The sequence below is a fragment of the Carettochelys insculpta genome, chromosome 2 (genome assembly GCF_033958435.1).
Source record: "Carettochelys insculpta isolate YL-2023 chromosome 2, ASM3395843v1, whole genome shotgun sequence".
NCBI lineage: Eukaryota > Metazoa > Chordata > Testudines > Carettochelyidae > Carettochelys > Carettochelys insculpta.
In genome coordinates, this window is record NC_134138.1 from 63,842,610 (window position 1) to 63,868,165 (window position 25,556).

At 48.3% G+C, this 25,556-nt stretch overlaps 1 protein-coding gene across 1 annotated transcript; it reads left to right on the plus strand.

Moving 5' to 3' along the window:
• Positions 1 to 2,788: 2,788 nt before the first annotated feature.
• On the plus strand, positions 2,789 to 6,488 carry MSC (musculin). Its single transcript, XM_074985735.1, has 2 exons — positions 2,789 to 4,024; positions 5,481 to 6,488. Exons 1-2 carry the CDS (start codon positions 3,533 to 3,535, stop codon positions 5,565 to 5,567), a joined length of 579 nt encoding a protein of 192 aa, XP_074841836.1. The 5' UTR covers positions 2,789 to 3,532; the 3' UTR covers positions 5,568 to 6,488.
• Positions 6,489 to 25,556: the final 19,068 nt, after the last annotated feature.

The following is a 25,556-nucleotide window of genomic DNA, read 5'->3' on the forward strand; positions in this document are numbered from 1 at the left end:
CATCTCTCTTGGGTATACATAGACACACGCCCTCCTTCAACCGCTCTGGCGATTTTATCATTCCACATAGCAAGAATAACAAAATCCACTCTTCTAAACTCATTTACCTAGCGCTCTCCAAGATCTGAAAAACTATACTTCTGTTCATGGTGAAGGATTTGCTGAAGCTACGTATATTGCAAGCACCAATGCCAGAGAGAAGCCATCAGTTAAGACACCCGCTCATTATATACTTTGTATAAATGACTTCCTGCCACCCCGGGTTTATGGTTTCCCAGATACATGATATAAACGTCTCTTAAGCTCGAAAGAAAGTTGGCTCGGCAGCAGGTCATCTCCAGCGGTCAAATAATTTCCGACATCATTCTAAACTATTGTTTAAGAAAACATATTCATACGCTCTCTTGTCCCAAGTCCATTGGCGCACAAACTGCTCCCAAGCAGCTGAAGCATGTACCGGATCAGAAGGCGGGCATAGGTGCTTCGTTACCAGCGATCCGAAACACATGTCCTATTGGGGCAGTGGCTCGTATGACGCCTGCAGTCCTTAGCCACGGAAGTGATCCGAATCACAAAGAGGATCATGCGCTCTTATGACGAGAAGGAGCTGAACTCTGTGTTTATGGGTTCGAGTCTCCATTTATTCTACCCAGGTGCAAAAATGAACGCAAGCGCATAGAAGGCCCTGGCATGGTGCCAAACCCTGAACTCCTGCCACCCCCGCACAAAACAAGGACTCCCCCAACTCCTTTTCCAGGGGTACGCAGGGCAATAGATTTTCTGTGTGGCATAAAGTCGACAAATACGGCAGGAGCGCCAGGGAAAGGCCGTTCCAGACAGCCCCGAAGAAGGCCCTACCTCCAGCTCTCTCCCGAGCCGAACGCCGGTCTACGTGTCTACTTTGGGATTTCTACTTGGCTCTGCGGTTTGCAGGTGTCTGGCACACTACGGCAGAGAGGGCAGAGGTCTTACACAGGGGAGCGGTACCTGGAAGTCAAGCTCAGGAGAAAGCAGAGCGGGATTTGATTCCATATTTGTCCCCTGTGCCTCCGAGCAGAGCACTGAGCTCAGCGTGTTCATGCCCGGGCAGTGAGAGAAACTTCTGGCTCCATGACATAAGGAAGCTCTCAGTATTCAGGAAGTTTAGAGAGCATGCCCTACTGGAGGATTAAAGTCTGGGCTAAGTAATTAATGTGAGGACGAAGTAACGCTCTGTCCCCCTTTAAAGAATTTACTCCGCAACAGGGCTGCTGGCCAAGCGTGGAAGAAATTTAGTGTCGAGGGGACCCAATTCTGTTTCGTTTCACAGGTGGTGTAAATCGGAGTACCTCCGACTTCAGCAGTTACTCCTAAGTCACACCAGTGGTGATTTTGGCCCACGATTTGTAACTGGGCGTACAGCTCTTCTACCCGCCTCCCTCCATTTTTCCAAGCGATTTAATCAGATGAAATAAACAAACGCTTAGACTTTAATTCGTCGAGGAGACGCTAGGCGTGAAAGGTGAGATTTGCCAATGTCAAATTCTAAGGCCGGGCACCGTTTTCCATTCTGTTTATAGAAATACAGCTCTTTCCCCCCATTAATCTTTAGCCAAGAAAGCGCTCAGGCCGCACCTGAATAAACAATCGAGACTGAGGGGAAAAAAAAATAAAAGCCTTCCATGTGCCCCGATGTGTGTCTCTCACTCTGTAGTTACACTGATAGCATGCGCTAATAGGTAGCTAGCGCGTAGCACAGTCGAGCTGAGAAAGCCCGTCGCATCCTATGTCCCCTACCACGGCAGCAGGCTGGGCGAGGCAGAAAGAAAGCACTCAGAGTCACACCAAGTTCAGGCGCTCCAGTTGCAAGCACCAGGCGTGTGTTTCAGCGGCTCAGGGAATATTGTTGTCAGGTTTCACAGGACTAGTTTGCCATAAAATATCCTTCTGGTGAGTCACGCCCCTACTGATCAAGCTATTTATATACCGTTCAGCGGCCCCAGCGTTGACCCCAAAACTCGTGAGGAGCAACTTACAAAGTGCTGGGAAAAGAAGGGGTCTGAAGAAGTGGGTCTGTCCCACCAAAGCTCATCACCCAGTAAAGTATTTTGTTAGCTCTCTAAAGTGCTACTGGGACTGCTGGTTTGTTTTGATAGACTACAGACGAACATGGGTCTCTCTCGGTCACTATTCAAAGGGCGGGGTGAAACCGGTCAGCGAAACAAGGAGAATGATACCGGGAACTGTAGTAAGAGGGGAAGTGGCCACTTTGGTGGAGAGAGAAATGTAGCGAAAGGAGTAAGGAGCGAGATTTAAGGCAGAACTTTCCACCTGTTGCAACCATCAGCTCCCTACATCCTCTGCAAACTGGGACGGTGATTCTAGTGACTTGTATCTAGACAGGGTCAGGAAGGCCCAAGAATAACCAGGGCTGAGTTTTCATTTTTGTCAGGAGATTTCTATTCCGCTTCTGTCCAAAGTTATTTCTCGATGGCGTCTGTGTGTCACCACTTCCCGCGAACGAGCGAGTGCTAGACGGCCGCTTCCAACGGGGTCCCGCACACGGCAGTACTACGGCGCGCTCTCGCGGGAGAGCTGCCCGGCTCAAATCCGCACAGGCGGCACAGCCCTGCGGGTTCCGCATCGGCTTGAGTCAATTCAGTTTGCGTGACCTTTCTCCGCCGGCTCCGCTCGGGGCCCTTTCCCGCTTGCTGTAACTTTGCGCGCGCGCGCGCGCTCTGGGCGCCGCCCAACCGCGCCCGCTCTTTGAAGCGCCTTTCAGCAGGAATCGTGTCAGAGCCGCTTTGCTCCCCGAGCAGCCGCGCAGCCGGCCTGTGCGCGGGGACTAACCCAGGCGCTGCCTGGCACTCACTGCGGGCCCCGCCTGTAACAGGTGGAAGCCCCGTTAAACCAGGGCTACTACACCCGCTGACTTGGCCTTGTGGAGCCGGCCCGGGGGGGTGCTGACTCCGCGGGACTGCACAGCGCTGCGGGCACTGGAGGCTGACACCGAGCTCCCGCCCCCTCCCCCCCGGGACTGATCCCGACGGCCGCTCGGCCCAGCGAGGCAGGGCTGGCGGGCGCGTCACTCGGGTAGGGACAGTTCCGGGCCCCGCCCAGCCCCCTGCGAAGGGCTCGGCCGAGCCCCTCTGGTGCGGGGCGGCCGGGGAGTCCCGCAGCCATTGCGCGGCTGCAGCCGCCCAGCGCGGGCACCAGACCCGGGAGCGCTGCGCGGCCGGCGCGCGCGTGTCCCGCAGCAGCGCCACGGCCCGCGCTCCCCGCGGCGCTGGGGAAGGGCTCAAGCGCGGTGGGCCGGGAGAGAGCTCCGGGCGCGCTGCCCGCATGGGAAGGCGGGAGCGCGCGCCCCCCACCCAGCCCCTGGCCCTCCCCCTGCGCCCCTGCCGATGGTTCGCTCCGGGCCCGCGGCTATATAGTCCCGTTGGCGGGGTGGGGGGAGGGGGTATCCCCGAGCGTCCCGGCGCGCGCGGAGGGCGGGGCGGGGCTGGGCGGACTCGTCGCCTGCGCTGCCCGCCCGGCTCTCCCCGCGCGTGCCATGCCCACGGGCTCGGCCAGCGACGCCGAGGAGCGGCCGTCGGCCATGGAGCTGCGCGGGCTGCAGCTGGGCTACGCGCCGGCCCGCGGGCCGCCCTGCGCCGCGCCGGACCAGTCCTCGGCGGCCGAGGAGGAGGAGGACGAGGAGGAAGAAGAGGAGGAGGAGGAGGAGGGCTGCGAGGGGCGCTGCGCGGCGGGGCCCCGGAGGAAGCGGGCCCGGGCGGGCGGCAGGAAGGCGGCGCTGCAGGGCCGGGGCGCGCCGGCAGAGGGCAAGCAGTCGCAGCGCAACGCCGCCAACGCCCGCGAGCGGGCCCGCATGCGGGTGCTGAGCAAGGCGTTCTCCCGCCTCAAGACCAGCCTGCCCTGGGTGCCGCCCGACACCAAGCTCTCCAAGCTGGACACGCTGCGCCTGGCCTCCAGCTACATCGCCCACCTGCGCCAGCTGCTGCAGGAGGATCGCTACGAGCACGGCTACCTGCATCCTGTCAACCTGGTGAGCCCCCGGCCCCGCGGCGAGGCTGGGGCGGGACGGGCGGGTGGCAGGCACACACAGGGGTCCCATTTCCAAGAGGCCTCAGGTGCCCGGGGGGGTATCCTGGCAGGGCCAGAGCCCGAGCCCGAAGCAGCGAGGGGTGGCTGGCTCGGCATTCCTGTGCCAGGCTGTGAAGTTGGGCTCACAGCAAGAGCTGGCACCTTTGGTTCTGAACCCTGGCAGTCAGCCCGGTCCCGCTCTGCGGGTTGGAGATGATGGCACAGCACCTCTGGGAGAGGGTGTTTGCAGAGAGGGAGAACAGACCCATAGGAGTATGTTTGGGTTTATGCGTTGCCACTTCTCCCTGAAAAAGAATCATCTAACTCGGGAGTGAGCAAACTTTTTAGGTTGGGCCCCACTTTTTGTCCTTGCAGTGAGCTGGGCTCTCCCAACCTGTCTTAATGTAATCCGAATCAATGGAAATTTTGGTTGTGTTCCTATGAGCAAAACAAAACAAAACATTTGGCACATGGAAGAAAATATGTAGAATTTGAAATCTTTATTAATTGACATTTAAATGTGAATACATAAAAACAGTAACATATTTCAATATTTTCAATGAGATGGATGAGCCTGAGACTTAGCAGCCGGTCATGCTCTGCCCCCGCTCCCACTTAGGAAATTTCACCTCCCCTGGGAGGACCTGCCCCCACTTTGCACCTCCCTGATATAACTTATCTAGGCTAACTCTCTCACTTTGTATGTTTAAGGTCAGTGCATCAGTAGTTGGTCTACTGCATTTTTCATTATTTTTTGATTTCTCCCTATTTCTATAAATTGTGTGGCTCAGTCACTCGGAGCTTTGCTTATTATCAAAAGAAGACCCAGACTTTCTGCTCAGTTACGGCTTTGGAAAAAATCACAGTAATCATGTACTCCAGTATAGTCTCTAAGAGCTACCATGGGCCTACAGTGATGCAAGGGTGGTATGTGTTTACGTTGAGGAGTTGGAATCAGAAACCTTTAACAGACTCATTCCTTGAAAGCAAGTTAAATCATTGAGGATAATTTTAAGTCATTCTTTGGGTCATTTTGGAACACTAGAATCAAAAATCAGCCTAAATCAAAACATCAAGACTTGAGGCATAAAGAAGAGTTGTCATAAGATACTTGAATATTTAGCACTAGTTTAATAGTCTGTTGTTTATACAACTGGGAAAACAATTACAAAGCAATTTTTAAATGTTTGGACATAAATAAGTGGATGTTGGTAATAACAGTATAGTTGAAGTGCATTTGAGTCCAAATAAAATAATACTTTTTAGAGAGAACCAGTTTGCAGTGCTTCCCAGTGTGACTAAAATGGTTGTTTTTAAAGATGTGGGAGCGGGGACCAGCAAATTAACTGCACAAGCTCTAGTTTTACTTTATCATGGAATCACTTCTAATGTGAAATGCCTTTTTTGTTTGTTTTCAGACTTGGCCATTTGTGGTTTCAGGAAGACCAGAATCTGACAGCAAGGAAGTTTCTACAGCCAACAGATTATGTGGAACTACAGCTTAATTGAAGCAAAGTTAATTTTTTTGCTGGATATTTTTTCTTTTCATGGGCACACGTCTAAAGGATGGTGACTAGACACCATCTATAACAAACTGTATGAAATCTTTGTACCCCAGCTCTTCTTTCCCTTAGAGTTAAAGGGGAATGTTCCTAAAGGGAAGGAATGCAGAAGGGAGGAGGTGAGGTGGCAATTTCTCTGAACTGGCTGCAGCAGCAGAAATCCAGAATTTGGAAAGGCCTTTCTTTTGCTGCATGATTACTAGTACTACCACTGCCTGAAGACCTGTTGACTTGAGGCTTTTAAAGTAATGGAAGAGAAATGTAACATTACAGAATTAAAAGCATGGACCAAAATCAGACTCTACAAGCTAATCCCAAACAGTGTTATTTGTATTCCAAAGCAGTATTCTAGAGTAGTTTTGAAATTCAAATAGATTTCTAATATATTTTGATGGCTTTTGTATTTGTGAATTTCCCGCAGCTATGCAGTAAATATAGTCCTATTACTTTTGTGTTTTTTAACCAGATTTTTCTTAAAGACACTGAAAATAGCATAAGCAGTAGCAGTTAGCTTATGGCCTTTGGAATTAGATTATTGCTTTTCCTTATACGTTAAGGTGCCCTAGGACATGTTAATGGCTAGGACAAAAATCCTATGTCTTAACCTGGAAGAGATCATTACTCTAAAACTTGGGCACGTGTGTTATAAGGAATGTATTTGTATCAAGCTAGAGAAGGTAAAGAATTTTAAGATCTTTGAAACAGTCTGTCATGTCATATTATGTTAACCTATAAATGACGCTAACCCTGTCGTGTATTCTAGTTACATTTCTTCATCTAGTAAAGTGCTGTAATGAGAATGCCATCAAATGAGTTGCAAATGTAAATATCTTTATTTTTTTATAAATGAAATTAAAAGTTTTGTTACAATAATTCGCTGACTTGCTGGTGTTATGATAGTGTTTAACAGCATCAGAGGAAGGGTATATCTGTACAGTACTAGAGGAACACAGTTACATGGCTGCATCACAGCATAGACACTTCCTACATTGTCAGAGGGGCTTTTTTTGTTTTCTATTTTTTTTTCTTCTCCCATGGGCATAGTTAATCCACCTCTTCAAGAGCGGGTAGCTGATTCAATAACAATTTTTCCATTGATGTACCCCAGGGGTTGGGTCCTCTTAGCTCTGACACTCAAGGTGCAAAATTGTTCGCAGCTCCCCGAGTGACTTAAGAAGTGATCTGATTTTTAAGTGTAGATCAGACATAAGAATATTCATTATAAAGGTGTTATGAAAAATCTGCTTTTGTCAATACTTTTATTTTTTTAACTTTATCAGTTGGGTGAAGATATTCTCTAGCAACAAAGACAGACAATAGCAATACTTGATCTGGCCTTCCAAAACAGTTGATACACTACACACTAGTCAACAGAGAAAATCCATGTCTGAAAGATTTACAGAATGCAGTGATGTTGTTTTCCTGATTCTCAGAAAAGAAAAATACATGAAGATTAACAAATGAATGTCAGCAAGACAGCCCCTTTCAAAGTCTGAAAGAAAATGCAATAATCCTTTGCAACTGTTCCTTGTCATTCTACCATTCAGGATACCATCAGCTTTACTTTGTATTTGTGCAGTGGGAAAGCCAGCCGAGTCTTGCTAGTTGGAAGCAGACCTTTCCTGTTTCTTAACTCCTAAGATTAAAAATCCTGAGATAAGATTTGTTTTTAGAAAATGTTTTCTTTGGGTTTAGCTCAGAATCATCGCAATGAGGGGGAGGGTTGAATCCTTTTAGAGAAAAAGAGGCCTCATCTCAATTTAAGTAATAGGATAAAGTAACATTTGTTTAACAAGAACTGGCTGAGTTTTGTTCTTTGTTGGTTTATCCTGTGTCTATATTAAAATGAGTTTCCTTGAAAAGTATCGGGAAAGCAGCCTACGGTGTCCAGTCTCCCAGAGACCAACTCATACTGCTGCTCAGTATCAGGTACTCCTCTGGGGAAAGAATAATGCAAACACTTTAGTTAAGTTGCTCTCCTTTCCATCAAGTTAAATGATTCCTGAACAACAGAAGTTGTGACTGATCTAATACCCATTGAAGTCAATAGGAATCTTCCCAATTACTTTAACAGGAGTTGGACTGAGTTTATAGACCATCAGGTGTTGCTACCAATGACATTTGGAGTAACTATACTAAAGGAAGTCTGAGCTACTCTTAGCTTGCACCACGTAACTGAGAGATGCTCACCATCCGTAAGGTAAGAGCAAAGCTATTTTTGCAAAGAGGAAAGCTCTTAAGGAAAGTGCAATAGACAAGAATAGTCAGTCTCACCTTTACAGTTCTGGGTCCTTGAGAAAAGATTATGTAGTGATTTCACTGAGGTGCCACTTGAGGTAATCTTATTTGTGATCCTGAGCTGTTTTTGACTCTGGTTCCAGATGTAATTGGGAAATGACTCTAGGCAACTGGCAAAACATGGAAGGGTTGGAAAAATTTTATCATTATAGAAAGATTAGCATAGAAACATAGAAAGAAAAAAAGGCTCAGATATGAAAGTTGTATGTGAAATAAATCCAGTAAGTCAAAAATTGAGGGAAGGAGCATGCAAAGGGTAGAAAACTCTCTTAGGCTATGTCTACACGTGAAGCCTACATCGAAATAGGCTATTTCGATGAATAACGTCTACACGTCCTCCAGGGCTGGCAATGTCGATGTTCAACTTCGACGTTGCGCGGCACCACATCGAAATAGGCGCTGCGAGGGAACGTCTACACGCCAAAGTAGCACACATCGAAATAAGGGTGCCAGGCACAGCTGCAGACGGTCACAGGGCGGACTCAACAGCAAGCCGCTCCCTTAAAGGGTCCCTCCCAGACACAGTTGCACTATACAACACAAGATACACAGAGCCTACAACTGGTTGCAGACCCTGTGCCTGCAGCATGGATCCCCAGCTGCCGCAGCAGCAGCCAGAAGCCCTGGGCTAAGGGCTGCTGCCCACGGTGACCATAGAGCCCCGCATGGGCTGGAGAGAGAGCATCTCTCAACCCCGCAGCTGATGGCTGCCATGGAGGACCCGGCAATTTCGACGTTGCGGGACGCGGATCGTCTACACGGTCCCTACTTAGACGTTGAACGTCGAAGTAGGGCGCTATGCCGATCCCCTCATGAGGTTAGCGACTTCGATATCTCGCCGCCTAATGTCGAAGTTAACTTCGAAATAGCGCCCGACGCGTGTAGCCGCGACGGGCGCTATTTCGAAGTTAGTGCCGCTACTTCGAAGTAGCGTGCACGTGTAGACACAGCTTTAGTGGTATTGTGTTACACAACATGGCCTCTAAAGCACACTCACTTCTGTCTGTAAAATAAATTGTCAAACAAAATTACTTTACCTGCTTCTACATTGTAAATAGTCTCAGAGGAGTAGTAGCTGTGTTAGTCTGTAGCTTCAAAAATAACAAGCAATCTTGTATCACCTTAATGACTAACAAATTTATTAGATAATAAGCTTCTATGGGTCTTAGAAACTGCTTGTTATTTGTGCCTCTACATTGTTAGCTTTTTAAAAGAATAATTATATATAATATGACAATTGTAGAAGTGCAGATATGCTTTTCAGTGAAATGCACCTCAGGATTTGATTACAATATATTCAAGAAGTTTCTCAATTTTAATTCATAAACATTTTTAAAATAATTCAGATACACTTTTAAAAGCTCCCACAAGAAGTCTTTTCCTTTTTGCCTGTCACTAAAAAGCACTTTGCCATGCAAGAAGTGAGACACTCAGTTGAACTAACTTGTGGGTGAGCGTGCTAACGGAAAGGCTGCTGCACCAACTTATGGAATGGGTAGGGAAGGCTGTAGGCCTGTAAGCAACTTTCTGACCCTGCTCTGACAGCCATTGGCTACGTCTACACGTGAAGCCTACATCGAAATAGCTTATTTCGATGTAGCAACATCGAAATAGGCTATTTCGATGAATAACGTCTACACGTCCTCCAGGGCTGGCAATGTCGATGTTCAACTTCGACGTTGCGCGGCACCACATCGAAATAGGCGCTGCGAGGGTACGTCTACACGCCAAAGTAGCACACATCGAAATAAGGGTGCCAGGCACAGCTGCAGACAGGGTCACAGGGCGGACTCAACAGCAAGCCGCTCCCTTAAAGGGCCCCTCCCAGACACAGTTGCACTAAACAACACAAGATACACAGAGCTGACAACTGGTTGCAGACCCTGTGCCTGCAGCATGGATCTCCAGCTGCTGCAGCAGCAGCCAGAAGCCCTGGGCTAAGGGCTGCTGCCCACGGTGACCATAGAGCCCCGCAGGGGCTGGAGAGAGAGCATCTCTCAACCCCGCAGCTGATGGCCGCCATGGAGGACCCGGCAATTTCGACGTTGCGGGACGCGGATCGTCTACACGGTCCCTACTTCGATGTTGAACGTCGAAGTAGGGCGCTATTCCGATCCCCTCATGGGGTTAGCGACTTCGACGTCTCGCCGCCTAACGTCGAAGTTAACTTCGAAATAGCGCCCGACGCGTGTAGCCGCGACGGGCGCTATTTCGAAGTTAGTGCCCCTACTTTGAAGTAGCGTGCACGTGTAGACACAGCTATTCAAAGGCAAAACTCAGAAACAGCAGAATCTGGGCTATGTGATCTGTTTATCATAGACCTCTGTTTTAAGCACATCTGCACTTCTAAGCAAAAATTACAGGTTGTGGGCTTTCTTTCTTGTGCTTGCCATCCTGATGGAGAATTGAAATTCTATTTTGAAAGCATGGCACCATTTTGTAGGCTGGATATGAGATACCTGAGCCTGGACAGGTGGGAATGGGTGGTGGGGAATAAAACCTTACTATGTCCAAACCATCACTCTGCAAGGATGCAAGGTAAGAAGCAGATACATTTTTAGTTAAAATTGGCATTTCTAAACCCACTGACCTTTTTATTATATACTCCTGTCTTTTGTGACTGATACAGAGTAGAACCATCCTGATCCTAGGCTTATTTATTAATCTCCACATAGTCTCAATATTTTAAAAAGGAAAGGATAAATCAGCTGCCATTCTCATTCTGCTTTCACCTATGAAATATGAAATCTCAAGGGCCAACTCCTGCTGTCCGATACATGCCCACTTGGACTTCTCTGTCAATTCCTTAAGCATATCTGAAGGACATTTGTCCCCAGAATTTTCAAATTAGTATAGAAGTTGCATAGGAATCTGTTTGCAGTTCTTTACATGGATCTTTCATATAGCAAAGATCACCATGTGTGTGTGTACACAGAGAGAGGGAGAAAGACTGCTTTCCAATACACACCGCTGTTTAGACATGGGAAGAAATACTACTTACATTATGGCTGTGTCTACACAACAAACGTACTTCAAAGTTAACTTTGAAGTAAGCTGCTACTTTGAAGTAGCATGCAGTGTCTACACACACTTTCCCTTACTTTGAAGTTAACTTTGAAGTAAGGGAGGCTAACATGGAAGTCACTACTCCATTCCCAGGAATGGAGTAGTGGCTTACTTTGAAGTTGTGTGTGCAGATGCTCTGTACTCCTTACTTTGAAGTAAGGAGTCTGCCAAGGAGGCAGCCCCCCCCGCCGGAGGACAGAGCTCCCCAGCAAACCCAGGCAGGAAGCTGAGACTGTGCCACAAGCAGGGGCAGCAGGAGCTCTCACTCACACTGCCTCTGCTCGAAGCACCAGCCAGCCTCCACAGCCCCTGGCCACCATGGCACATGCCAGGACCCCTCTGCCCCCCTGGGGACCCCAAATGAGGAGGTTGAGGGGTCCCAGCACCCGGGCAAGGGCTGTGCCAGGAGGGGACCCTCCTGGCCCGAGGACAAGCTGAAGGACCGTCTCCCTCTGTGTGGGGAGGAGGAGGTCCTTCACCAAACCAGCTCCCGCCACAGAAATGCTGAGGCCTTTGACTGGCTGGCCAGCAGCCTAACTGCTCAAGGACACCCTGACCAAACTGGAAGCAGTGCCTGCACCAGAGTAAAAGAACTGAGGCAGACCTACATCAGGGCCTGCGATGCTGTCAGCCAGTCAGGGGCATGGCCCAGAGGAGGCTGTGAAGGCCAGGACTCTATTAGGGTTTAAAAAAGAGCTTGATAAATTTTTGCAGGTTAGGTTGTGGAGGGCACAGCAAGTGGCGATGACTGAGGGGACGTTGGGAGCCTGACATCCAGCCTGGTGAGGAGGCTGCAAAACCTCCCCTTCAGACTCCCAAATGTCTGCTCTACTGTGCCCCTGGTACGGTTGAGGTGACCGTTAAAAGTGTCCTGGGCTGGCGTGGTGTGTCCAGTATAAGGCTGCATGAACCATGGGTGTAGCATGTACATGGCATCGGCCATGATGCAGGGGGGCATCATGATGTCCCCAAGTGGGAGCTCCCACAGGAGGACATAAACATGCCCTCTTGCATCCGGCATCATAAGAATGGCCATACTGGGTCAGACCAAAGGTCCATCCAGCCCAGTTGCCTGTCTGCTGACAATGGCCAGTGCCAGGTGCCCTCGAGGGGGTGGATCAAAGACAATGATCAAGCGATTTGTCTCCTGCCATCCATCTCCAGCCTCTGACAATCAGCGGCCAGGGACACTATTCCTACCCTTGGCTAATAGCCAACCTCCACGAATGTATCTAGCTCTTTCTTAAATTCTGTTATAGTTCTAGCCTTCATGGTCTCCTCTGGCAAGGAGTTCCACAGGTTAACTATGCGCTGAGTGAAGAAGTCTGACCTTTTATTAGTTTTAAACCTGCTACCCATTAAGTTCATTTGGTGTCCTCTAGTTCTTGTCTTATGGGCACAAATAAATAACTTCTCTTCATTCACCCTCTCCACACCTGTCATAATTTTATATACCTCTATCATGTCCCATGTACCCCCTCCGCCCAGTCTCCTCTCTTCTAAACTGAAAAGTCCCAATCTTTTTAACCTCTCCTCATAGGGGACCTGTTCCAAGCCCCTAATCATTCTAGTTGCCCTTTTCTGAACCTTTTCTAGTGCCAGGATATCTTTTTTTAGGTGAGAAAACCACATCTGTACACAGTATTCAAGATGTGGGCGTACCATAGATTTATAAAAGGGCAGCAAGATACTCCTTGTCTTATTTTCTATCTTTTTTTTAATAATACCTAACATCCTATTTGCCTTTTTGATTGCCTCTGCACACTGCGTGGATGTTTTCAAGGAATTATCCACGATAACTCCAAGATTTCTTTCCCGATTAGTTATAGCTAAATTAGCCCCCATCACATTGTATGCATAGTTGGGGTTATTTTTTCCAGTGTGCATTACCTTACACTTATCCACATTAAATTTCATTTGCCATTTTGTTGCCCAGTCACTCAGTTTGATGAGATCTTTTTGAAGTTCTTCACAGTCTGCCTTTGTCTTGACTACCTTGAACAGTTTAGTGTCATCTGCAAACTTTGCCACCTCACTGCTCACCTCCTTCTCCAGATCATTTATCATCCCTGCCACAAATTTCAGAACACCTGGGCATCATGGGCCCTGTCCAGCCGCTCTACACACATATCCAGGAAATGGCCCTCACATCCACCAGGGCCTGGAGTACCACACAGTGGTACCCCTTCCTGTTAAAGTAGGTGCCTCCACTGTGGTCTGGAGCCCAGATTGCCACGTGTGTCCTGTCCAGAGTGCCAAAACAACTGGGGAAGCCCAGGTCTGCAAACCCAGTGAGGGCAGCGTCCACGTCTCCCAGGGTCACGACTCATGGCAAGAGCACCCTGTTGATGGCTCAGATGACCTGCGGCAGGGGAAGGAATGCATGCCCATGAATGCCAGACTGGGAGGCTCCCCTGCCCCCTGCCCACCAGGTACCCCATTTCCTTTGTCCCCTGCCCAGTAGCCCTCTCCCCAGGGTGGGTCTGTGGAGGGGGCCAGACTTACCTCAAACATCACCACTCCAACAGTGGCCTTGCCAACACTGAATTGATGGCTGATGGAGCGGAGGCTGGCCACGACCGGAGGCTGTCAGTGTGACCAGCCTCCAGAGGGGGATGACCACCCTTTTCCACACTGGGAGCGCTGGCTTCATCCTTGTGTCTTGGTGCTGGAGTACTGGGGTGAGCCAGTGGCAGAGGTCCTTAAATGTCTGGCAGGTTATTCTTAAGTTCCTCAGCCACCGCTCATCGTCCCAGTCCTCCAGCACCAGCCAGTCCCACCACTTGCTGGTGGTGGTGGAAGCCCATTGGCGCCACATCGGGGGGGCCGGAGAGAGGCAGCAGCGCCGTGGCCAGGCCCTGCAGGCTGGGTCCCAGGCGGGCGACCCAGCTGGACCACTGTAAGATCAGTGCGACCAGCATGGCCAGCAGGCTGGCCAGGATGGAGAGGACCTCTTCCTTGGGGAGGGTGGGAGCAGGCATGCTGCTTGGCTGTTCTCCCCAGCATGTGCTCTGCTGCTGTCTGCAGCCTGGCAGTCCTGAGCAGGTGCAGGGTATGGTGTTGGGAGGGGCCCTTTAAGGGGGAGGCTGGCTGCAAGCCGGGAAGGGCTTGTCGGCCATGTGACCCCATGCCTGCATCATTTCCTGGCCCCTTACTTTGAAGTAGGGGCTAATTGTGAGTAGATGCTTAACTTCAGAGTAGGGGAAAGCAAGTTATATTGTAGTGTAGACACAGCCTATGTGTGATAAAAATATTGGTCTGAGCAAAACAGAAGTAGTTTGCCTTTAAGAAATGCTCAACACATCTTTTGAATGTACGTAAATCAAAAGCACATTATTTTTAAAACTTCACATTCACCATTGAAACCCAAATGTTTGAGCTCTGTCTGGGAAAAGGACAGAGAGAAGAAAGACCTGAGATCTTAGAACATGAAATCTATCCACCAACCCAAGCTCAGGGTAGTTTTAGCCTCTTCATTATACATGCATACACCCAGCTGCTCTCCTCTCTTAAGGCATGTAATGAGTCGTCCTTTTCTCCAACATTCGCCCCATTTAAATAAGTAATAAAATCATATAATGTAGAGCTGGAAAGGACCTCAACAAGTCATCAAGTCTAGGCCCTAGCGCTGAGGTGAGAGTCAACCTAAACCATCTGCAGCAGGTGTCTGTCCAACATGTACTTTAAAAAAAAAGATTCTATAACTTCCCTTGGAAGCTTACTCCAGACCTTCACTACCTGAAGAGTCAGAACATTATTTATGGTACCATAAGACAAGATACTAATGAGTGTGACAAGAGGGAAGAATCTGACTCAAGATATATTGCATCTTTTGGCCATGTCTACACTGCACTGCTCTTCTGGAAGGGGAACGTTAATGAGTGAGGGAGAACATTCAAACGAGGTGCAGATTTAAATATCTCCTGCCTCATTTGCATATTCCAGAAGCAAGAACAGCCATGTAGATGGGGTTCTCTCAGAAAAAAAATCCTCCCCCCCCAGAAGAACCTTTTTCCCTCATATGTTTGAGAAATAAGGGTTCTTCTGGAAGAGGGGTTTTCTTCCCAAGGAACCCCATCTGCATGGCAGCTTTTGTTTCCAGAAAAGGCTCTTCTGGAAGTGAGATCTCATGGGAATATGCAAATGAGGTGTGAGATATTTAAATCCGTGCCTCATATGAATGTTCCCCTTCACTCATTAGCATGCCCTTTCCAGAAGGGTAGTATAGGCGCGGCATTGGGTCAAAGTAAATATAAGTTCTGTGATTCCACCTTCCGGTCACTCACATCATTGTTACCCACATCTCAACACCTTGTGCAGGATTTGTACACAGAACCTTCCTGCAGTTCACAGAAGCTACGTCTACACGTGAATGCTACATCGAAATAGCGTCCACACGTCCTCCAGGGCTGGTGCCGTCGATGGCCCCATTTTGACCAGGCCATGGGGTGAACGCTGGCAGGCCCCCCACTGAAACCCCCCCATCCTCCACAATACTCCCTGCCCGCACGCCCACACCACAGAGCACCCAAGAGCACCCCCCACACACACTTTTCTTGCAAATAAAAATAGACCTGTTGTTCTTGAAACCACAAAACGGTGAATTTTCTTATTATTACTACAAATATATATATATATATATATATATATATATATATATATATGATAAATATGTGGAACACAAGGAAGGGGAGAACTATTTACATGGGGGGGCAGGTATCATAAAAGAACAGGGGTCTAACACAAACTACATACAAAATAATGGGGATATGTACAAAGGGGGGAGGGGGGGGCCACATCCTGGGCCCTGCACCCCCTACTGTCCAGTGCCTGGGGTTGGCGGGCGCGACCCTCACCTCGGCCTCAGCCCTGGCCGAGGCTGGCTGGGGGCTGGGCGAACCGGCAGATACGGCCGGCGGGTGTCAGCAGGCCCCAGGTCCCCCTCGGCAGAAGGCCCCGCGGTGGTGGATGGCGGTGGGATGGCGGGTGGAGCAGTGGGTGGAGCAGCGGGTGGAGCGGGCAGAGCGGCTGGCAGCGCAGCATGGGGGGCCAGGTAGTATGCTATGCGCTCGAATGTGCGCATAAAGGCCCCCCATGCCTCCTGGCGCCAGGCCAGCGCCTGCTCCTGCAGTTGCAGGCGCCGCTCGTCCACCCGCAGGTGCTGCTCCGATACCTCCAGCTGCCGCCGGAGGATCGCGAGCAGCTCGGGGTCCATCGCCATCCTGTGGTGGTGCTGGATCCGCCGTCGGCCCCGCCCTGGGGCTGGTTGGTGCTCCGCCGAGGGGCTGGCCTGCAGTGATGGCCCAGTGGGCTCTCCAGGACCACTGACACCTCGCCGGCGCTCTCCGGGCCCTCCAATGGTGCAGCTGCGGAACACAGCGGGGGAAGAAGAGTGGAGACAGCCGTTAGTGTGGGCGCCGGAGCCGTGGCCCTTGTCCCCCCACCCCTCTGCTGCTGGCTCCCCATCCCCGTCCCTGGGAGATGCTGCTGCTGCTGATGAAGGGTGTCCCACCCCCTCCCCCCGTGGGACCCTAGGTTCCGCTCCCCCCATCCCCAGGGATGGGGCATGGTGTTGTCCTGCTGGGGGACAGGGGCTGATGCACTCTTCTGAGGGACATGCCACTGCTGTCCTTGGGGCCATGGTCATCCGGGCATGTGGAGGGCCCTGGTCATGTCTCTTGCCCCCGCCCCTTAACCTCGGGGGTGTGCACCGGGGGGGTACATACCTGACAGTCCGCTCCCGCAGTCGGGGGACACCGTCTGGGCGGACGCCCTGCTGGAGCTCTGGGAAGTCGGATGATCCACAGCCCCCCGTCGCTGGAGGAGGATTCCCCCTCCTCCTCCTCTGGCGTCACAGGGTTGGGCTCCTGGGGGGGCCCTTGGGGTGCAGGGCTTGCCTTGAGGGCGGACTCCACCTCCGGGGCCTGCTGGGGCTCGTTAGCCGAGGTGTCAAGAGTGGCCGGCGGGGAGGAGGTGTGCCAGGGGCCCAGGATGGCCCTGAGCTCCCTGTAAAAGGGGCAAGTGGCGGGGGCGGCCCCAGATCGGCTGGCCGCATCCCGGGCCCGGGCGTAACCCTGCCGCAGCTCCTTCACCTTACTCCTGATGTGGTCAGGAGTGCAGGCAGGGTGACCCCGCGCATCCAGGCCCTCGGCCATCCTAGCAAACGCATCCGCGTGCCGCCTCTTGCTCCCCATTACCTGGAGCACCTCCTCTTTGCTCCAGAGCCCCAGCAGGTCCCGGATCTTGGCCTCTGTCCAGGAGGGGCCCCGCTGCCTCTTCCAGGGCTGGCTGCCAGGCTGGGAGCCCTGGCTCCCTTTGGTGGGGGGGTGCCCTGGGGGCGCTTGGGGGGCTGGCAGGCAGCCATCGCAGCGGGGGGGGGGTGTCTTGGGGCTGCAGGGAGGCATGCAGGCTGGCCGCGTGTTACTGCTGCCGCCTGCACGCTCTCTCAGCTTCCTGCACAGGAAGGCAGGGGGCGAGAAGCTTTAAGGGGCCTCTGCATGTGGCGACCATAGAGCTCAGGGGCTGGAGAGAGCGTCTCTCAACCCCTCAGCTGATGGCTGCCATGGTGGACCCCGCCCTTTCGACGTTGTGGGACGTGGATCGGCTACACATGCCCTACTTCGACGTTCAACGTCGAAGTAGGGCGCTATTCCCATCTCCTGATGGGGACAGCGACTTCGACGTCTTGCCGCCTTACGTCAATGTCAATTTCGAAATAGCGCCCACCACGTGTAGATGTGGCGGGCACTATTTCGAAGTTGACACGGCTACTTCGAAGTAGCCGGCACATGTAGATGCGGCTAGAGGATGCTAAGCCTCTCTCCACCTATAGCTGCTTTGCCTATTGCCCACAGATATTTTAAAATAAAAAATGCATGTTTTCCTTACAGACGTGACCTAGTTCAAATTCAGTTCAGGGAAGTCCTGCGTAATTCTGGAGGCATGGGCGGCGGGTGTAAGAGCTTTACTTCATTCAGCACATACTAGAACGTAAATATATAAATAAAGAGATTTAAAAAAACATGGATTAGTGTCCAAAATGGGAAATTCACATGGAATTCACAAGTTTGTAGAGTAAGAACTGTTTTCTTCCTGCCTCTGCACCTCAGATACACACTTATCAGAGGTAAATCGCAAAACTGTCAGAGATGCAGAGATCTGCAGAGAGCTGTTTGCTTAAAAAACGACAACTGCTCTTAGGCTGCGTCTACACGTGCACGCTACTTCGAAGTAGCGGCAGTAACTTCGAAATAGCGCCCGTCACGTCTACACGTGTTGGGCGCTATTTCGAAGTTGAAATCGACGTTAGGCGGCGAGACGTCGAAGTCGCTAACCCCATGAGCGGATGGGAATAGCGCCCTACTTCGACGTTCAACATCGAAGTAGGGACGTGTAGACGATCCGCGTCCCGCAACATCGAAATAGCGGGGTCCTCCATGGCGGCCATCAGCTGGGGGGTTGAGAGATACTCTCTCTCCAGCCCTTGCGGGGCTCTGTGGTCACCGTGGGCAGCAGCCCTTAGCCCAGGGCTTCTGGCTGCTGCTGCTGCAGCTGGGGGTCCATGCTGCATATACAGGGTCTGCAACTAGTTGTTGGCTCTGTGTATCTTGCACTGTTTAATGAAAGTGTGTCTGGGAGGGGCCCTTTAAGGGAGCGACTTGCTGTTGAGTCCGCCCCGTGACCCTGTCTGCAGCTGTGCCTGGCTCCCTTATTTCGATGTGTGCTACTTTGGCGTGTAGACGTTCCCTCGCTGTGCCTATTTCGATGTTGGGCTGAGCAACGTCGAAGTTGAACATCGACGTTGCCAGCCCTGGAGGACGTGTGGACGTTATTCATCGAAATAGCCTATTTCGATGTTGCTAAATCGAAATAAGCTATTTCGAAGTTGGGTGCACGTGTAGACGTAGCCTTAATGTTGAGATCTAGGGGAAATTTGATAGTCTTTCACCTCTGTGTAGCTAGTTCAATTCCAGGCCACATCAGCAGTAGCCACAAGTAGCTCCCACTTGATCTGTTTGCGTGAGGCTATGTCTAGATTACAGGGATCTGTCCACAGAAGTTTTTGTTGGAAGATGTTGCATCTGACGAAGCGGGTCTTTGCCCATGAAAGCTATGCTCCAATAAATCTGTTAGTCTATTGGGTGCCATAGGACTTCTCGTTGTTTTTACAGATACCGACTAACAGAGCTACCCCTCTGCTATATTGACTGGATCACTCTTATCTATAAGTTTGTTGATTCCCTCAAAAAATTTGATTGATTGGCAAGGTATGATTTCTTTTTGCAAAAGCTGTGTTGACTCTTCCCTAATATATCTGAAGAAGTGAGCTAACTCACGAAAGCTCATGCTCTAAACTTTTCTGTTAGTCTATAAGGTGCCACAGGACCCTTCGTTGCTCTACAGATCCAGACTAACACGGCTACCCCTCTGATACCCTAATATATCATGTCTCATAATTCTTCTTAATATCATTTCTACCAATTTGCCCAATACTGAGTTAGGATTACTGACATGTAATTGCCAGGATCTTCTCTGCAGCCCTTTTAAAAAGATAGTATTACATTGGCAAACTTCCTGTCACCTACTAGGGAGGACATTTTAGTGATATGTTAGAGACCACAGTCAGTAATTCTGCAATTTTATATGAGTGCCTTTCAAACTCTGGGGTGAATAGCATTCAGTAGTGGTAGTGACTTATCATAGTGGAGGTATAGCGTGGTGGCTAGAGCATTGGCCTCCTAAAGGGTTGTGAGCTCAAACCTTCAGGAGGCCATTTGGGGTTTGCAACAAATAGACCAAAAAACAAATCTGTTGGGGATGGTGCTGGGGACTGGACTTGATGACCTCGCAAGGTTCCTTCCAGTTCTGTGACATATGTATATCTCCATATTTCATTGTTTAGTTTTTCAGCTAGTTCTAAGACCTGTTTTATTGACAGATCAGTTTAGGACAGTACTTCAGAGTTATTCTTTTGGGGCAACAAATATATTTCCCACGGCCCATATCCTCTGCCATGAACATAGACACAATGAATTTCTTTTGCACAAAGGCCTTGTGTTCTTTGGGTGCTTTTTAAACACATTTTTTGTCTAGTGGCCCAACTACCTTTTTTGGAGATTTTCTGCTTCTGATATACTTAAAACAGATTACTGAGAGTTTCTTCATCCTTAGCAAGTTACATCTCAAATTCTCTTTTGGTATGCTGAATTACACTTTTACATTTTACTTGCCAGAGTTTGTGTTTTTTCCCTATTTTCCCTATTAGTAGTTTATGCCCAAATCTTAATGGATGCCTTTTTGCCTTCAACACCTTCCATTACTTTGCTGGTTAGCCATGATGACATTTTTGGGTCTCTTATTGTATTTTTAGGGGCCTTCACTTTAGTCTAAGACTCTATTATGATATTTTTAAATAGTCTCCATTTTGCTTGCAGGCATTTTACTCTTATGACTGTTCTTGTTAATGTTATTGTAATTAGTGTCCTTATTCTTGTGTAGTTCCCCTTTTTAAAGTCAAATATTACTGCGGTGAGGTCTTTTTTGGGTGTCCTCCAGAAGGTTACGTTTAATTACTTTACGGTCACTATTACCAAATGGTTCATCTATAGTTACCTCTTGGACAAGATCCTGTGCTCCACTTAGGATTAAATCAAGAATTGCCTTTCCCCTTGTTTGTTTCAGGACAAATTGATCCAAGAAGCAGTCACTTATGGGGTCAGGAAATTCATCTCTGTTTCCCTTCATGAGGTGACAATAAATAATCCAGTCAATATATGGATAGCTGAAACTCTCTCAGGCTGGTGATCCCTGACCTGCAGATCCCCAGCCCTTGGTTCTTGCTACTTCTTACCCACAGCCACTGCTTTTGAACGGCTGCCTCTTTCTTGCACAACACTCCCCCACCTCACTTACTTGTGCTCCCTCCCCCTCCTCCACAAATCTGTTGTGCAGATGCAAGTAAAATCTGGATTGCGGATTGCAGATCTGATGAGGAGATGAGCCTGGTGGATGCAGATCAAAGATGGAGACACATTTTTGTGTCCTCATTGGGCTCCATTTTTACTGCTATACTCTTATTATTGAATCAAATAATTTCTATCCATCTGTTTTCAATATGATTCTTTAAGATTCTCATCTTATTTAATCTATGATTTCTTACAGATATAGTGTCACTCTCTCACCAGTGACACCTTCTCTTTCCTTCCTGTAACTTTTGTACCCTCCAATGACCATGTCCCATTGATTATCCTTGTCCTATCAAGTTTCTGTGATGCTGTTTATATAAATATCCTTGTTTAATGCCAGGCACTCTAGTTCCACCCATCTTAGAATTTCCAACATGTGTATATAAGGATTTGTTGGAATTTAGTTGCTTTTCACTTTTCACTTTGGGTGGCAGTGGGTGAAGTTCTGGAAGATTTGCCAAGGACTGAATGGACATTGAGGGCCTCGTTCTCCACCGCTTTGAACTTTGTGCAGTCCTGTATACTGAGGGAAAGGGAGTGCAAGTAGGTCTTAAATGCTGCCTTTCTGATTTGATAGCAACTTGCACCGACTTTATAGAAGTAAAAATGACTAGGGTAGCTGGCAAGACCATGGCCAACCAAGCCCAGAGAGTCAGTTGCTCTCTCATTTCTCCAGGGCAGAATGGAGAAACAATTGTAGGGAAACTTCTGCATCCTGTGCAGCCTGTCATGGGTAAACAAGTTCTGTCAGCTCTAGGGCTTTCAACCCACCTCCTTTTGCCAGCCTTAACAATCAAGGAAAAAATTGAGGATCCATAAAAGAATAAGAGAGGCACTTTTTGGAAAGTCCCTGTCAGACATGCCATTAATAATCAAGCTGGATGCATAATTAGCCTATGGAACCATGTGATCTTAGTAGAGTTACCATGATAACTCTGCTTATTAAGCCTGTCTACACTGGAAAATTTTACTAACTATTCCAATTATCAGGGCTTTATTTGTAAAAAAAGAAAAAAAAAAAGGAGACGGTACTCAGCTGGCTCCCCTGTCTCACAACCAACCAATCCCTTGTCTGGTGCTGCTGAGGTGCTGGTACTTGGTACCAGTAAGTACCAGTACAAAAAAGCATTGCCATTTATTATTATACATGTACATCTAACCCCTGAGTGGACACTCGTATTTTGATATGAAGGGCTTTTATTTTGTTGGTTTAACTTAAACTCCTTCTCAAATGACAGAAGCTAAACTGGGGTGAGCAAACTTTTTACTTTGGGTCCCATTTTTCATCCCTACAATTAACAGGGCACTCCAACCAGCCTAAAGTAATCCAAACCAACAGAAATTTTGGTAATGTTCATATGAAAAAAGCCTTTCCACGCATGTAAGAAAATAAGTATATAGAATGTAAAAACTTAATCGTATATAAATATAAATACACAAACTTAAAAACAGTAACATATTTCAACATTTTTAATGAGATGGACGAGCCTGAGACCGAGCAGCCAATCATGCGGAGCCCTCTTATGAAATTGCATGCCCCACTTTGGGGGCCTCCCCTGACTTTGCACACTCCGGAACTAAACCAAAAATGGCGTGCGCGCGCACACACACGACTGAGTTCCACATAGCAGTTTTATTGATATAAACTACAGGAGTTTAAATTCATATCTTAGCCAATATCAAAATCAAACCAAAACACCTTTGTCACGTGGATAAGGTCTCACGCTCACTCTTTGCATCGTTTCACATCAGCATGTAAGCTTTTCAGGGCAGGACTGTAGTTCCCAGAGTCTGGCACATTAAGACTCCCAATCTGACTAGGACTGGGGGTGGGGGACAGAACAATGAGGCAGAAAGTTTACAGAAAGTTTAAGATTGATTGAGGAATGTTGGTCATTAGAGCAGCGATTCACTGTGTTGTGCCCTCTGCTGTGATGAGGTTTGTCTGTACAACAGGCATGTTTCACACATGGCAAGGGAAAGCAGTTCAATACTTACTAGCCACCACAACAAACTGTGTTTGTGCTCTATGCAAGAAAATGATTAATTAAAGTGTTATTTTCTAATTTCAGATTTCCAAGGGGCTATCATAAGAAACATACATGAAAATAAATATGATCTGAAAATGTTTTGGAAAATGTTTTATGCTGGTCTCATGAGAATTTTTAAGATAGGCTGTATCTACAATTACATTCCTCTGTTGGAAGAGGAATACAAAGGAGGGAAATTGAAAATGCAAATGAAGCATTGATTTACATTTCTCATGCTTCATTTGCATAATCTCTTTTCAGAAGAGATTATTTTGAAAGAAAAAAGCAGTGTAAACGGGACTCTTTCGAAAATAAACACCACCTTCGAAGAAACTCTTCTTTCTATTTTGTTTCAGGAAGAAGGGTTCTTTTGAAGATGGGGTTTATTTTCAAAAGAGCCCCATCTACACTGCTGTTTTGTTTCTGAAAGAATCTCCTTCAAGTAGAGATTATGCAAATGAAGCACACGATATGTAAAATCAGCACCTAATTTGCTTTTTCAATTTCCCTCATTTGCATTCCTCTTTCAACAGAGGAATGCAAGTGTAGACACAGCCATAAGGTTTAAACTTTAGTAGATTGATCAGTTTATGGAAGCAGCTGGTGGCTATGGGGCTGATTTTTAAAAGCGTTTAGGTACCTGAAGGTGCAGATAGGTGCCTAATGGAGTTTTCAAAAGTGCCTTTGCTTTTTAAAATCTCGCCTGAAGCCTATTCACATTTTATGCACTTAAATATCTTTTAAAAATAAGGCTCTAAACATATGTCTACATTGCATTGTGTTTGAGGTCTGTGGGATCCAGGTTTGTAGATTCAGTGTTTCTAAGCCCATGCTTGGGCGTCCACAGTACACTGTACATCTGGGTTTACAATCATTGGCCTCAGGTGTCAGAGCCACGCAAATACATCTGTATTACACTACACAGACCTTCTGATTGGGTCTGTGACTTGAGCTTTATCCGCTCTGCCAAATAACAGGGTTTGAACCCAAGTCTCAGTGAAACTCCAGCTCTGACCCACCCCTTTAAGAGGGTCCTAGGATGCAGGTCATGAGACTGATTTATGTGTGGGCAGAAGGAGGACTTGGGCTCAGAGTCTGTGCTTAATGTGCAGCATAGATGTATCTGAGTCTTCCAGTGGTTTGGGAGGTGTGTTAGGTGGGAGGCCTTAGTAAAAGCATCAGAATCAGGTTACAACTCTGATCCAAAGACCCCCAAATGATTTCAACAGCCTTATTTTGTGGAGGGTAAAGAGATGTGAGGGCAGATCTCAAACCCAAATTTGTCTTGGCAGACAAAACTACCTTCCAGAGGCAACTGGTCTGGGCATTCTGGGGGGGGGCCCACCAGCCATGTCCCCATGCCCCACCTCCTCTCATACCCCTGCCCAACCCTCTCCCCACGCCTACCCCAGAGGAAGCATCACACCATTTCTGGTGAGTGCAAGGCAGTCCCCCTCCACCTTCAGGAGTGGCATAGCCTGGGAGCGGCATGGTGCTGACAGTGAGTGCAGGGAGGCAATGCTGGGGAGTGTATGTGATCTCCTGTGCACCCCCACATGTTGCTCATTCTATCTACCTGCTCATGGAATTTTAATCTGTGTTCTCTATGCATCCTACTTCCCTGCTCTCTGTTCCAGACTGGGCTCTTGGCTCAGGAAAAAGCAAGTGTATTGGTGCAGATGTGCTGTGAGGAGACGGATTAAGTGGTAGAAGGAGAGAACTGGCCTCATGGTTGGGGTGCTTTCAGGAAGAAAGGAGTTGTGTTATTTTTTGAGGGAGAGGGAAAGATAATCTTTGGGAGCAGATTGGGGCATGAGAACACAATTAACTCTTCAAACATTTAGCATTATTAAAGCCCCTCTTCAGAAAGTGCACAAGAGTTAAAATATTGCTGTGTAGTTCCTACCAAATATCTATGCTTCATGTTTTGTTCTTTTCCACTACTAAGCAGCCACAGTGTATAATAATGATACAAAAACTAAATCAGAGAAACCCGCCAAATTCAGAGGATATCTCTAATCAAACTGTAATCAGTTGGGAACAGGACATATTTTCAGCTTAAGCTGTATGACACCAGCTGTTAGATTTCTCAAAGTTCTTGATTTCTCATGCAGATGATTTTTCAAATTCTTCTACCTACTGGTGAAACCAGTGCACCACAGTCCAGGGTGTTAGAAATAGTGGCACCAAACGACAGTAATCCTTGTTATTCCTATTGGGAAATTTCATGCTAGAAGTTTAATGTATGGAATATCATAATTCAAAAAACTATTTGCGCTAAAATCACCACTCTCACAACTACACAAGTTACATGAACAGCCACAGTAGCAGGACCTTTATACAAGGAGAGAGTTTCCATTTCAATATGTCCAGGAACCAAAGAGATCCCCAAATGATTTCAACAGCCTGATTCTGTGGAGAGTAAATAGATCTGAGGGCAGATCTTGAACCCAAATTTATCTTAGCAGATAAAAGCATCATTTATGCCCATATACCCACAGAGGTATATGGTTTGTCAACTTTGATTCTGACTTGTCAACTTTGATTACTGTTTTTGGTTCTCTGTGCCTTAA